At 37.6% G+C, this 13,066-nt stretch overlaps 1 protein-coding gene across 1 annotated transcript in view; it reads left to right on the top strand.

Annotated features, from left to right (window-relative positions):
• KCNK10 (potassium two pore domain channel subfamily K member 10) overlaps positions 1-11,347 on the top strand; it is a 56,720-nt gene extending 45,373 nt beyond the window's left edge. The window contains exons 6-8 of the mRNA XM_031593123.2: positions 4,887-5,073; positions 7,909-8,051; positions 10,035-11,347. Coding sequence (XP_031448983.2) covers positions 4,887-5,073; positions 7,909-8,051; positions 10,035-10,658 — 954 coding nt within the window. The 3' untranslated portion in view covers positions 10,659-11,347. The remainder of the gene's footprint in view (positions 1-4,886; positions 5,074-7,908; positions 8,052-10,034) is intronic.
• The last annotated feature ends 1,719 nt before the right edge of the window (positions 11,348-13,066 follow it).

The raw sequence follows: 13,066 nt of genomic DNA, 5'->3' as shown, positions 1-13,066 counted from the left end.
AGTGCCTGGTGTAGAGACGACGACTGCACATTCTGTGAAGGCGCAGTATACTAGCACTGAAAATACAACGGTGTTCAACTAGCCAAAGAGGTAAACAATTTGTTTGAAGTCCTGGGGATGTTTGTCAGGCATTCATAAAAGAAAATCTTTGGAAAACAGAGGTAACATATGAGCAGCAAATGTTCCAGTGATATTTTTAGTTGAGTAGTATGGTATATTGCACTAGTTTCTATGCAATAAGAGGTGACACTACAAAGTCTTGGAACAAGCATATTTGAAATGTAGTGTAATTTGCCATATATTCAACATTTTGTCTAGTCTGAAAAGTGACTGTAGTATCTTGTAGTCCCATGCTTAATGTCTTGTACTTGGAAAAGTATCTACTCCTTTTTCAGTGAATCTGTCATCTTTGTTGTCTCAGTCTGGGAACATAAGAACCTTGTTTGGTCCTTGAGCAGGTCAGAACATTTGTAACTAAGTTAATTTACCTGAAAAGGACAGTAGCCATGGACGAATCCTGTTAATCATAGGATGTGTAGGACCTGAGGGGGAAAAAAAGATTGTTTTCTCTTAACTTCTGGAATTATTGGATAGGTCTGAAACTGGTAAAATCACAGTGTATGTAATAGAAATAAAAGGGAAAAGCAAGCAAAGTAACAGTTGTGGATAGAGAAGATGTAGAAGATCTAATTTTCACTGATAAGGGTCTCTCCATGAGAATGGACAGGTCTCTTGAAACCCAAGCTGACAATTTCTTTAGTTAACATGAGCAAGATGATTCAAATCTTTCTCTCATTCTACTCTGTGCTGTTGCAGCATCACCTCAAGCACTGTGAGCAGTTTTCTTCACCACAATATAAAAAAGACATAAAACTATTCAAAGAGTGTCCAAAGGAGGGCCACAAAGATGATGAAGGATTTAGAGAGCAAGATGTATGAGAAGCAGCTGATGCCCGTTGGTTTGTTCAGTCCAGAGTGGAGGAGAGGCCTCATGGCAGCCTACAGCTCATCACAGGGAGTGGAGGAGCAGCACTGATTTCTGATGACAGTGACAGGACTCAAGGGAACAGTATGAAGCTGTGTCAGGGGAAAGTCAGGTGGAAGTTAGGAAAAAGTTCTGCACCAGAGGGTTGTTGGACAATGGAGCAGGCTCCGCAGGGCAGTGGTCATAGCAAAAAGCTGGAAGAGTACATGAAGCATTTGGATAGCACTCTCAGAAATAAGGTTTGGATTTTGGGTTGTTCTGTGTGAATTCAGTAGCTGGACTCAGTGCGGGTCTTTTTCACCTCAGAATATTCTGTGATTCTGTGATGCTGCCTGTTTAGCTCTTACTTACCTTAAGAGTGAAATGAACACCTACATGAGTAAATGGAGATGAATCTTTATGGGTTGTTATATCATAAAAAACACTCCACTCTTTCCTTAGATTTTTCCTTTAATCTTTTTTTTTTTTTTTTTTTCAGATTTGCTCTAGTTGGATTTAAATTGAAGCCTCTCACATTAGCAGGCACTAATTTATTTATACTTGATGAATGTTTCACAAATATGTGTTTCATCAATGTGGAAAGAACGTATTGATTAAACAATATTAAAAAAAAAGCAGAAAACATCTATTTCAAAAGTGTTTTCGTTTAACTGACTCCACTATGACATGAACTACCTTTCACAGAGAGAGAGCTCTCTTACTGTTTCATTTTGACTACTGTAGATAATTCTGCATTTATGTCCCAAAATGGGCTCAAAGGTTCTGCTAGCCTGCCTGGAGATGCTCAGATATTTGTTCCTCGGTGTTTGGCCCCAGATTGCATGTACTGTTACAGTAGAATGTTCTTTCCCTGTCAGAATCCTAAATACAATTCTTGTTTGCTAGTAAAGCCAGTGTACAGGTAGAAAATTGTTTCCACATGGTTGTCAGAAATTCATATACTATGGGAGCATGGGATAGTTCTAATTTTCTTTTTTTCAGATATACCAAAAATACTGCAAAGACTTGCAGTATTTGAAGAATCTATTTGGAGTACTTTTATGGAGATCCATAAGACAAGGCTGGGTAGGAGAAAGTAGAGGCAGAAATTCCTTCTAGATCATGTGATGAAAAACTTACATAATGACAAGAAAGAATAGCTAATTGTATTTATGATGTCTAACTTATTGGTTAGGAATTGTCATTACTAGTTTGACAAACTAGTTCTATTTCTTAAATTTTGCTAGGAGCAGTCTTGAAGCATGGTCCCTTTTTCTGAGAACTGACAGCCTAGACATTTCTTACACAATATGGATTAAATGTTAAAAGGCACATTTGATGCTCAGTATAATGAGGCTGCATATTAAACAGATTGGCTCTGTGAGTAAGATTCACAGAAATCACACAGATGACAAAATTCCCTGTGTTAGTACACATGGAGAGGTAGGTTCCTAAAGCTTTTGTCCATAAGAGCTGCATGCTGAATGGGAAAATCAAAACGAGGTTTCTTGAGGAAAGTGTGGGTGTGTGGCATGCAACCCTGCACCTGGAATTAAATATCAATATCTATGCTTATGGCAGCTGCTGTTGAGAAACTGGAATTAAGGAACTAGGACAAAGTAGTTGACCTTTGATTTCTATTTATACTGTGCAGGATAGGCATATGGTCCAAGCCTGATCTGGAGGTCATTGTCATCTTTTGTATAACAGCTTAAAGGTTAGAGAATATAGGAGACCTGGGCTTGGCTTAGCTGTAGCAAAGCAGGAGTGCCTCTTCTGTGGAGTGCCCTAACCTGATACATTTGAGGCCATGCTCAGCTGAACAGTTTGTTTCCCTCATGTTAAAGTTGGATCACTGGTTAGTTAATAAAAGCAGTCGTGAGTTCATCAGAAGAGCAAGCAAGTGGGAAACCACCAATTCTATATCATGGTGATTAAGACATAAGGCTTGAAGAAGAACAAAAGTATCAACAAGTGATGTCTGTTCCTATGAAATATATTGTCCTGAGGAAAAAAAAATTCTTTTGCAGAACCCATGTGTTTCTTTTTCTCTTCTTGTGAAAGTACAAGCTTAATTTTTCAGACTAAGTAATTCAAAACCCGAGGCATGAACATTTTCAGATTTTTCACCCTTTAATGTATCTATATAGTATATATATATATATTTATATTTTAATAATGACTTGTTACAGTGCAATAATGCAGTGTTTAGGCTAATATAGTCCAATGTAATATAACTGTGCCAAAACTGGAATGTAGAAGTGCTATTTCCTTATTCTTCAGAAAATGTGCAGCACATAATGACGTTCTTTGTATGGAAATAGCACAGCCAAACCCATCCACAAGAGAAACATGCAAACCAACATTTTTCGATATGGGATTATTATAAAAACATTTGTGCCTTAGCGTTTTTTGGATCTATACTATTTACACTCCATATGTCTTCAGAATGCGTGCTTAACTACAAAGTGTCCTCCTTTTCACTTGTATCCTGAATTTCATGCATTATTGTCCAGTAAGTAATTCTGCTTCTGAGTCATGCTGTTCTGCCCTTTTCAGTATCTTTGAAAATGCTGTCCTTATTCACCATAGTTTTCTGATTCATTTGTACCAGTGGAAGAATAAGAAGAATATAAAGAACCTCATCTGCTCTGCTTTTGTGCAGGTGACCAAGGTGCACAATAGCCATGAGTCAGGCCTTTATGCACATTCATTAACAGTGTTTCCATTTTTACATAAAAAAATACAAAAAACAAACACACACACAAAAAAACCCTACAAAACCACACCTTTGACTGAATTCATAGCTCATGAACAAGTGGTCCTGAATATCTGGTAGAGATTTATACATCATTTCTTCCACTCTTTTTTTTCTATCATTGGTAATACATAACTCATACTGAACTCCACATTCCTTTTCCAAGATAGATACAGAATTGATACTGTCACTTTGATTAATCCATAATAAGTTTTTTTAGTAGATTTAATCTTTCTCATGAAACTTTATTAGATTCTGAATTCACTTAAGTATGGCATAGAAAATCTGGAATAAATCTGTTAGAATTGGTTGTGTTAATCCAGACTTATATCAGTATTATTGAAAACAAAATCCAAGTTTATACTAAATGAAGTAAGAGTTTATATGATCTAGGAATGTAAAATGTTGTGTAAAATGTTGCACTTACGCTGCTTGTATTTGTATTCAGTTTATAGCATCCAGTAACATGTTCAGTATTTGTTCAAGAGCTTCCCAGCATGGATTTATGTAGATAATCTTATCTCAGGTTATTTGGTATTTGCCATAAAGCCTGTATTTTTGGTGTGAACTGCGAAGTCCTGAAATCCAGAAATAGCTATATTATACCTTCATAATTGAGAAAGCAAGCTGGAATTCCAGAGAAAAAAGGTTAGCCTTTTGCATGATTTATTTGTAAATAAAAAACCAAAAGCATGAATTATTAGTAAATAAAATAGCTTTTTTTCCCCCCCTTTTTCTTTGAGAAAAAAGAATAGGTTTATTTTCATTTTAGTCTTGGTATTCCTCATTGAGCACTTAGGGCTGGTGAGGCTGTGTGGACTTACATCTTTGGTGGTGTGAATGCACACCTTCTTTTACACGTTGAACTCAAACTGGAGTGTACTGGGCCTTTCTGAAACTCAGAACTAGTTTTCCAGGATGTATTTCTCATAGATTAGTGACTTTCTAGGAAAAGGGAAATCTGTGGCCAGACCATAGGAGTTCACTGTTCTCCAGGGATGGTTCTCACCAAGTGAGAGGAAGGGTTGAGTTCTACTTAATAAGCTCACAAATGACAGAAATTGAAATACTAGATGATATAAGCATGATCCATCTGCCATTCATAATGTAAACTATGCAGTTCCAATAACATACTTTTTTTCCTTTGTTTTGTCCATTCTCTAGAAAAAACAAGTGAGCCAAACAAAGATCCGGGTGATCTCTACCATCCTCTTCATCCTGGCTGGCTGCATTGTCTTTGTGACCATTCCCGCTGTTATCTTCAAACACATCGAGGGATGGACAGCCTTGGAGTCCATCTACTTTGTGGTTGTCACTCTGACTACTGTTGGTTTTGGTGACTTTGTAGCAGGTGAGCAGCACTGAGTCTAGATTATATGCATGAGGGCCTTGGCTCTTAGAATTTATTTTTTGGTAAGGAGAGGAAGCTTTTTACAATTTATTATATCCAGAGAAATGAAGCCAGGTATTTCTGTTGGAGTTACTGTGCAATAACATGGAGAACTCCAGACTGATTTAAGAGCCAGGTGCCTTGCCATTTGCAGAGTGCAAGCTTTCAGCAGTGTAGATAACAGGAGTCTGGGAAGTCCTGATTACCCCTTATCTTGCAATGAATTATGCACAAGTCAAATGACTTTCCTATTGAATTCAAAATTTGTATTAGTCCATTAGGTCTCAAGCTGAGGCTGACTGCTGAAGCAAATAGCCAAAGTGATGAATGGACAAAGCTTTATAAAGTAGAGCTGAGCTATAAGGCTGGTGAAATATCTGGTCTGACACAGTAGAGAGCTGCTAAAATCTTCTTCTGCAGGATCTGCAGCATTTCAGAAGCTGGATTTTGTTCTCTAGCCTTGGCAGGAATTTTGATGTTGCAGCTGCCCTGTTACAGCAAGGAAAGACTAATAGCATGTGTAGCTCAGTGCTAGGAAGTTATTCTCTCAGATGAATACCGTACTATCTGGAACTATAAATATCCATCCTTACCAATTACCAAGGAGAGAGTAAGGATTGTTGGTTACAGAGATGAGAGAATTTATTTTGCTCTATTGTTCTGCTAAGAAAAAATGGTTAAAATAAATGAGCTTTCTTTCCCCATTATTGGATTACTAGTGGTTATTGGATTATTAGTAATAGTAATTATAGGCATTAAGATGCACAGACATATAATGCTTCTATTCTGTTATTTCCTAAACATCAGTGAAATATGAATGAGCAAGAACACCAAAGGAAGAAACAAGGATATGTAAAGTTTTCTTTGCTAAACAGCAAAGACATTCTTTCTGTAGATAACACTCTCACCCTCCTTTATTTCTGACATAGTGGTATAGAAAACATGAATTACTGGGGAAAAATTGGCACTGAACAAAGCCCCAGATATGAAAAAGATATTTCATGAGAATCCAGATTTAAAAATAACTGTATGAACTCAGTCCACTTTAACCACTTAAGTGTACAGAGAACCTCACTGGTATTCTGGCTTTGTGTTATCAAAACACAGTATAATTAACAATATTTTTCTTAGGCATGTACACTTTGTTAGTGTTTTTTTTGAATAATATATTTGTAAAAAGTCAACAGAGTACTAAATTTTAAATTGCTGTATATTCATCATAATCAAGAAAATATAATCCACGGTTGGGTGGCTATGAACCAGAATTCTTCAAAAATTGAAACTCAGAATGAGAAAACTTCAAAGATGATCTCATGATAAGAGCTTAAGGCAGGTGATCACCAGGAAATCTGGGTTTCATTGCTGGTTTTGAGAAAGATTTTCTGTTACTTTTATTTTCTATTACTTTCATCTCCATATCTCTACCCCTTCAACATCAAAGAGAAAATGTTATACCGTATTGGGTAAAGCAGCATCAGTGAAGCCACACTGATTTATTCCACTAAAATATGCCTCAATTCTTGGCAAACTGGGAAAGTTTTTGTTCTACTGTTGGAAATACAGTTATAGCTGTCGTCTGAAAAAAAAAAAAAAAAAAAAACAGAATATTTTATAGGCTGAAAAAAGTGGTCTCACATTTTCTCACTTGGCTCATTAGTCTGTAAGACAGACCCAGACAATCTGCTCCATAACAAGCTTCTGCAGGGACATGTGTGATTAGAATAGCCTCACTGTACCATAGCAACAGCAGCCCCCATCTACTATTGTTTTACACTCTCGAAGACTAGAAAAAGAGAGTGATTCATATAGTGTATGAGGAGAGAGCAACATCAAAAACATATTTGGGTCTCTGCCAATTCTCAAATGTCTGAGCTTTCTTGAGAATGTTCAGCTGCTTTACACACACTCATGCTCGGTCTGGATAAAATTAAAATACTTATAGAACTGAAATCTGAAATGACTGCAAAATGCTCAGGTGGAAACTCTGAACTGTATTGTTGGGGTGCTTTACTGGAGGAAAATCCTAAAAGCTTTTCAGTGCCATATAAGATAAAAGTTGGTGTCTGGCTCCCCTCTAACCAAGACAGTCTTCTCTAGGAAAAACTGACTGAGAAGTGTGGTTTGACTGGATGACCTTCAGAGGTCCCTTCCATCCTCAACAGTTCTGTGATATTTGTTGCTTCATTTGATCCATATCTCCTCTAAAGTCGCTGCCAGAGAATTCATCCCTATAACTTACATCCAAGCAGACAGCATATCCTTATTATCAGAACTGATACAGATTTGACTTTCTCTCAGATATCCTGATTTGGTAGAGAAAGTTACTTTTCTGTCTCCTACACAGAGATCTCTGAATCTTTTATTTAACACCAAAGAATCTGGAAAATATCATTTGAGAAGGTTGAACTGTGAAGCCTCCAAACTACCAGGCTGCAGGCAGTTCAGAATAAGGAAGACAAATTGTAATAAATCTTTTCTTGAGAACGTATTTGTGCTGTTGCATGTATTATGAAAGCAGGAATTTCAGACTTGCTTCTGAATTGTCTCAGCAATATAAGGAAAAAGGTTTACTAGGTGCTCTGGCAAGGTCACATAGCAGTAGAGCAATATGTAATTTCCTAGTCATAAATTAAAAACAGCCTGTTCCTCCCACCTGACAGATCTCTTATCTTTTATTAGAAGTGCAGTGGTGTTGGCAAGAATCAAGAAATATTTTCAGGAATTTCTCAGAATTGCAGAAATTTTGTAGTCAATTTTGGCATCATATGTTTCCTAAAGAGTTTATGCTTATTTCAGGAGGAAATGCTGACATCCATTACCGGGAGTGGTATAAACCTTTAGTGTGGTTCTGGATCCTTGTTGGCCTTGCCTATTTTGCTGCTGTTTTGAGTATGATTGGAGACTGGTTAAGGGTCCTGTCCAAGAAGACAAAAGAAGAGGTATGACTAATATCACAGTGATTTGTCATTTTATAAGAGAGCTCTAATTGCCTGATTCCTAGTTGTCTACAAAAGGATACTCCTCTGCTTAACTAGTGCTCAGTATAGCCTCCACTGACAGCCTTTTGTGTCCTCTTGGCTCTGATCTTTAACTTCTTCACAAAGTGTGGAAAAGAGCAACCGAACAAACCTAGGTTGTTACACCTCTGACAGTAATACCGAGTACACAGAACACACCGGTAGGTCTGCATTTATGAAGAAGAGAGGCCAGCCTTCACTCTGAAGTGAGTTACAAAACTGTGATAAAAATGTCAAGCGTTCTCTCTCTAAAATTAGAGGTGTGTGAATTTTTAAGACATTAGTTGGCTCTGTTAATTAAACAATAATTTGCTTTTAATTCAGGCTCTATATTTTTCCCACCGTTCTCCATATCAAGGAATATGGTTCTGAATAAAGGTTTAGATTTAGGTCCCTTACTGAGTACTGCAGTATTAAAAATTAAGACATTGAGTTGTCAACATCGGGGAAAATGTGGCTCATTTCACTCTGATCATGTCCTCCATGATCCAAAGAAAATATTGCTAACACTCAGAGTAAGATCAGATGAAAGGTAATTATCATACCTCCAAACTTGAAGCCTGTTGACAGAGGGTTAATATAATTTCAATTTTTAATGCAATCTTTTCCTGTATTCCTTAGCAAAGCTAACCTGGCAGAGTTAGCCAAAGACCAAGAATAACCAAAACTTGGCAGAGTTAATGTTATTTATCATTTATGAAGGCAGTTGTGCCACCTGAGACTCTGTGTATCCTCATGAATAAAAAAGGCTTCACAAAGAGCTGTCAGACTGATGAGCAGCAAGAGAACTGCAGTGCTTGGCTGTGGCACCCACAGATGGGAGTTTGAGCTCTCAGGGTGGATATGTGATACCTGCTACCACAGTTAATCCAGTTCTAAGTGGAGACCATTTCATCTGGCTTGAGGAACCAAAGATAATACTCTGTGGACTACTGAATGGAGAAACTGAATTCAGACCATGGCACCCTTTACCTTGGCAGCTGCAGGAATCGTACTCCTGAAATTATTCTTCTTTAGCTGAACTTTAGAAAAGGCCTGTATTGAAAGAGATATTTCTTGATCATTTATCTTTTTTTCCCTCCTTTTCAGAAGAAGTACTTGTTTAATACGTCAGTGCTTTACTCTTAGTCATTATTGTGCTCTCAGGAGCAAAGCAGTGAAATGGAACAGCACTGAGACATTTAAGGACATGCTGATTGTTCCCACACAGAACATTGATGTGTTTTGAAAATTTCTTCATGAATCAGCATACTTATTGATGGCATGGGGTGGTAGTATTTGAACAGTTATGCAATGTACACCTCCATTAGAGACAGCCATAATTGTCCAACATAAATTACCCTAGACTGGATGTATCAGCAGGATTTTGGAGTATTTGAAGTTATCCAATAGATACCCTCAACATTATTTGCTTTGTGGCAATGAACAGAACGTTCAGTGGGACTGCACCATGAGTAATATGGAAAAGTACATTACTGTACTGCTATACTGGGTGCTCTAATGTTCTAAGGCATATTACTATAACTATATGTGAATAATTCTGCCTCCTCCTGACCATCTATTGCTGAAATTATAACTCAGGAATTTTGTTCTTAACCAGGGAGGGATTAGCCTGAAGAGCTCTCCCCAAGTAACACAGCTATAAAATGTGCAGGATAGCAAAATATGAAACACGCAGCCCAGTGATATGCTGCATATGCCATTTACTAGTCAGTGGTTGGTAATTTTAAAGCCTGTCTGAGTATAAACACTGTGCTGATGAAAATTGGGCCCAGATGTATGCTTTGGAGTTGAGACTGGTCTCCAGACAAAAAATGTTCTTGTGCTACTGTTCAATATAAATGAATGTCACTCCATTTTATTTTTGTTGTTTTGTTTTTATTCTTTTCTTTTCTTGTTGTGAAGGTTGGAGAAATAAAAGCCCATGCAGCTGAGTGGAAAGCAAACGTGACAGCTGAGTTCAGGGAGACACGGCGGCGGCTCAGCGTGGAGATCCATGACAAACTTCAGAGGGCAGCCACCATCCGGAGCATGGAGCGCCGACGCCTGGGCTTGGACCAGCGAGCCCATTCCTTAGATATGCTGTCTCCAGAGAAGCGCTCAGTCTTTACTGCCTTGGAAACAGGACGCTTCAAGGCCTCATCTCAGGAAAGCATCAACAATAGGCCTAACAACCTACGCCTTAAAGGGTCCGATCAACTCCACAAGCATGGGCAAGGGGCATCTGAGGACAACATCATTAACAAATTTGGATCATCTGCTAGGATGACCAAAAGGAAAAACAAAGACCTCAAAAAGACCATCCCTGAGGATGTGCGTAAAATTTATGAGACCTTCCGAAACTACTCCTTGGACGAAGAAAAAAAGGAAGAAGAGACTGAGAAGATGTGTAATTCTGAGAACTCTTCTAGCACTACAGTCCTGACCAACTGCATCCAGCAGCACTCAGACCTGGAGAATGGAGTGATCCCCACTGAAACCAAAGAAAGGGAACATGAAAACAAAGCATTACTTGAAGACAGAAATTAAATGTAAAAGATGCTTGACTTGAATTAACAATGTTAGTGTTTTTATATACATATATATATTGAGACACGTGCCTTATACAGACTCCTTATTCAGTCTGAATTATATAGCATCGAAGAATATTTCACTGTGCCATAAAGACTCCAGCTTGCTCTGCCAAAACAAATCAGGAACACAGCACTGAAGAATGGCAACAGAAAGCTACGCACATGGAAATTTCAGCCTGTATAAGACTCCCAGGGCAAGACACAGAGGAAGAGATGGAACTATGGCAATGCCACCAGAGTGCTATGACCACGGCATAATATTAGACAAAGGGTAGTTACATAAGAAGAGCCTTTGAAGGGGATGAAGAGGAACGTGTCTTTGTAATGGAGTTTGTATTCATTAAGCCTTTCCCTGGTGATTAAAAAGAGGAGAAATGATTGGAGCAAACTAGAAACTTTCAGTAAGGCTTAGTTTACGTTTTGGCACGTGATCCAAGCTAGATTTTTTTTTCCATTTTTGAACCAGATGCATTATCTTTCTAAACTCCAAAAGAATGTCAATGGACGCAGCCACCAGCTGGATGCTGGTTTGAAAAATCAACATGGACATATTTAAGGGTCAGATTACTTTTTTTCATTAAAAAAGGAAAACAAAACAAAACAAAACAACTCTGTGGGTATTTATCTTAACCAGTGATGCAGTGATTAAAAAAAAAAAAACACAAAAAGAAAAAAAAAAGGAAAGAAAAGAAAAGAAACAAATGGATCTTTTTCTCCTATAGGAAATATTCGGTGTAAACTCACAGCACAAAAGTGCATATGAAGAAATTGCAACATCTAAAGCTATGTTGTTTAAGAGAAGAGATATTTGGCTAGGTGTATAAAACAGTGGGCCATCTGCTTTTTTTAAAAAGGAATTTCTCTTTCACACTTTCTACCACTGAAATAAACTTCAATTTTAATGCTGTAAGACTATGAAGATGGAAAGGAAAGCTATAGCTTTTGCATGTCAGCAAACTGCGGTTCTCTGTAGCTGAATCTGAATTTTTAAAAATAGACATAAGAGCGTATACATTATTCAAATGAGGGCCAGGGAAACCATAGAATCTCAGGGCTCTATGCCCCCTTTGCTAGGTTTGGGTTTAGACATGAGCTGCAGACATAATCTCAAAATAAAATAAAATAAAAATAAAAATAAAATAAAGAAAATAAAGAATTTTAGGAAAAGAAGTTGAGAAAAATATGGTGGTAATCTTTTAAGTGCTTAGAGCTTTAAGTGCCATTAATGCTGTCATATTTTGTAACTTTTTAAACAAGTATTTTGACTTACTTGTTTTATTTCCTTTCAGGTATAAATTTCTTTGACATTTGCTATCTTTTTTCTTGATAAATCTAAACACAAGCACTCTGCATTCCTAAACAAAAGTGAAACATAACCAAACTGTGGGCATTTAAAAAAAAAATCATTTGTGCTGTCTGGACATATATGAGAAACACAAATGTCCCTAGACTTCATAGCAATTATTCAAACAAAAGCCTGCAAAATAACTGATAGGAATTACCAAAAAAACACTGAGTATTGGTAGTCTTAGCCTGTGGGCTACTGTGTTTGCCATTGCAGATAGACAATTTTGCATGCTGGAAATGAAATACATAATTGCACCAGCAATGCTTCCCCCAAGCTTTCTCAAAGTCCTGAATAATCCTGCAATTTAAGCTGTAGGCTTATAGGTATAAGGGTATATAATGGTAAGCATTATTAGTTAAACATACAGACACTGGCAGGTCATACAGACACAGACTTTTGGAATTGCATGCTCATATCTGAATATATAAAATGCATGCTCCATTTTCTGTGGTAGTTCCTGGAATTCTGTGCATAATGAATCACCTCAAAATCCAACTGGCCACCTGAATAGGATCGCCATAGCTGTGAATAGAAGCATGGCAATGTAAATGCAAATTCTGAGTATGCATATTTGTATATCTGATTGGCTCTTCACCATTTGCAGGTGTGAGCCAAGTATCACAAGCACAGGGGAGGAAAGAAGTTCTTAGTATGTTCTGTCTGCTGTTTTACTTCACTTGAAATATCATCTTTGTAATTCCATTATCTGTTTGAACATTAAGGATAAAAAAACAATATTTGAAAATTTTCAGGTCATTTGGAATTGCTTTAACTCAATAAGATTCAGCAGAAATTGCATTCTGCGTAGGTCACTGATTAATCTCTTAGGGTGCAGAGCTGCATTCTGGCTTCAGCTTGCTGGAAGCAGGAAGGTGAGCCTAGTCTGCTGGGAAGTTTCAGTTGTCTCCATAGTTGCCCTTGCTGCTGGAGGCTTTGGTGCCACACAGCCTTATGCTCTGCTGCACTGTGACATGGATCGCAGCTTGCAGCCACCCTTGCATGTCCTCCTTATACTG

Source organism: Phasianus colchicus, chromosome 5 (genome assembly GCF_987193195.1).
Source record: "Phasianus colchicus chromosome 5, bPhaCol1.hap1.1, whole genome shotgun sequence".
Classification (NCBI taxonomy): domain Eukaryota; kingdom Metazoa; phylum Chordata; class Aves; order Galliformes; family Phasianidae; genus Phasianus; species Phasianus colchicus.
The sequence above is the reverse complement of the archived record's forward strand: the minus strand, read 5'-3'. Positions and strand labels throughout refer to the sequence as shown.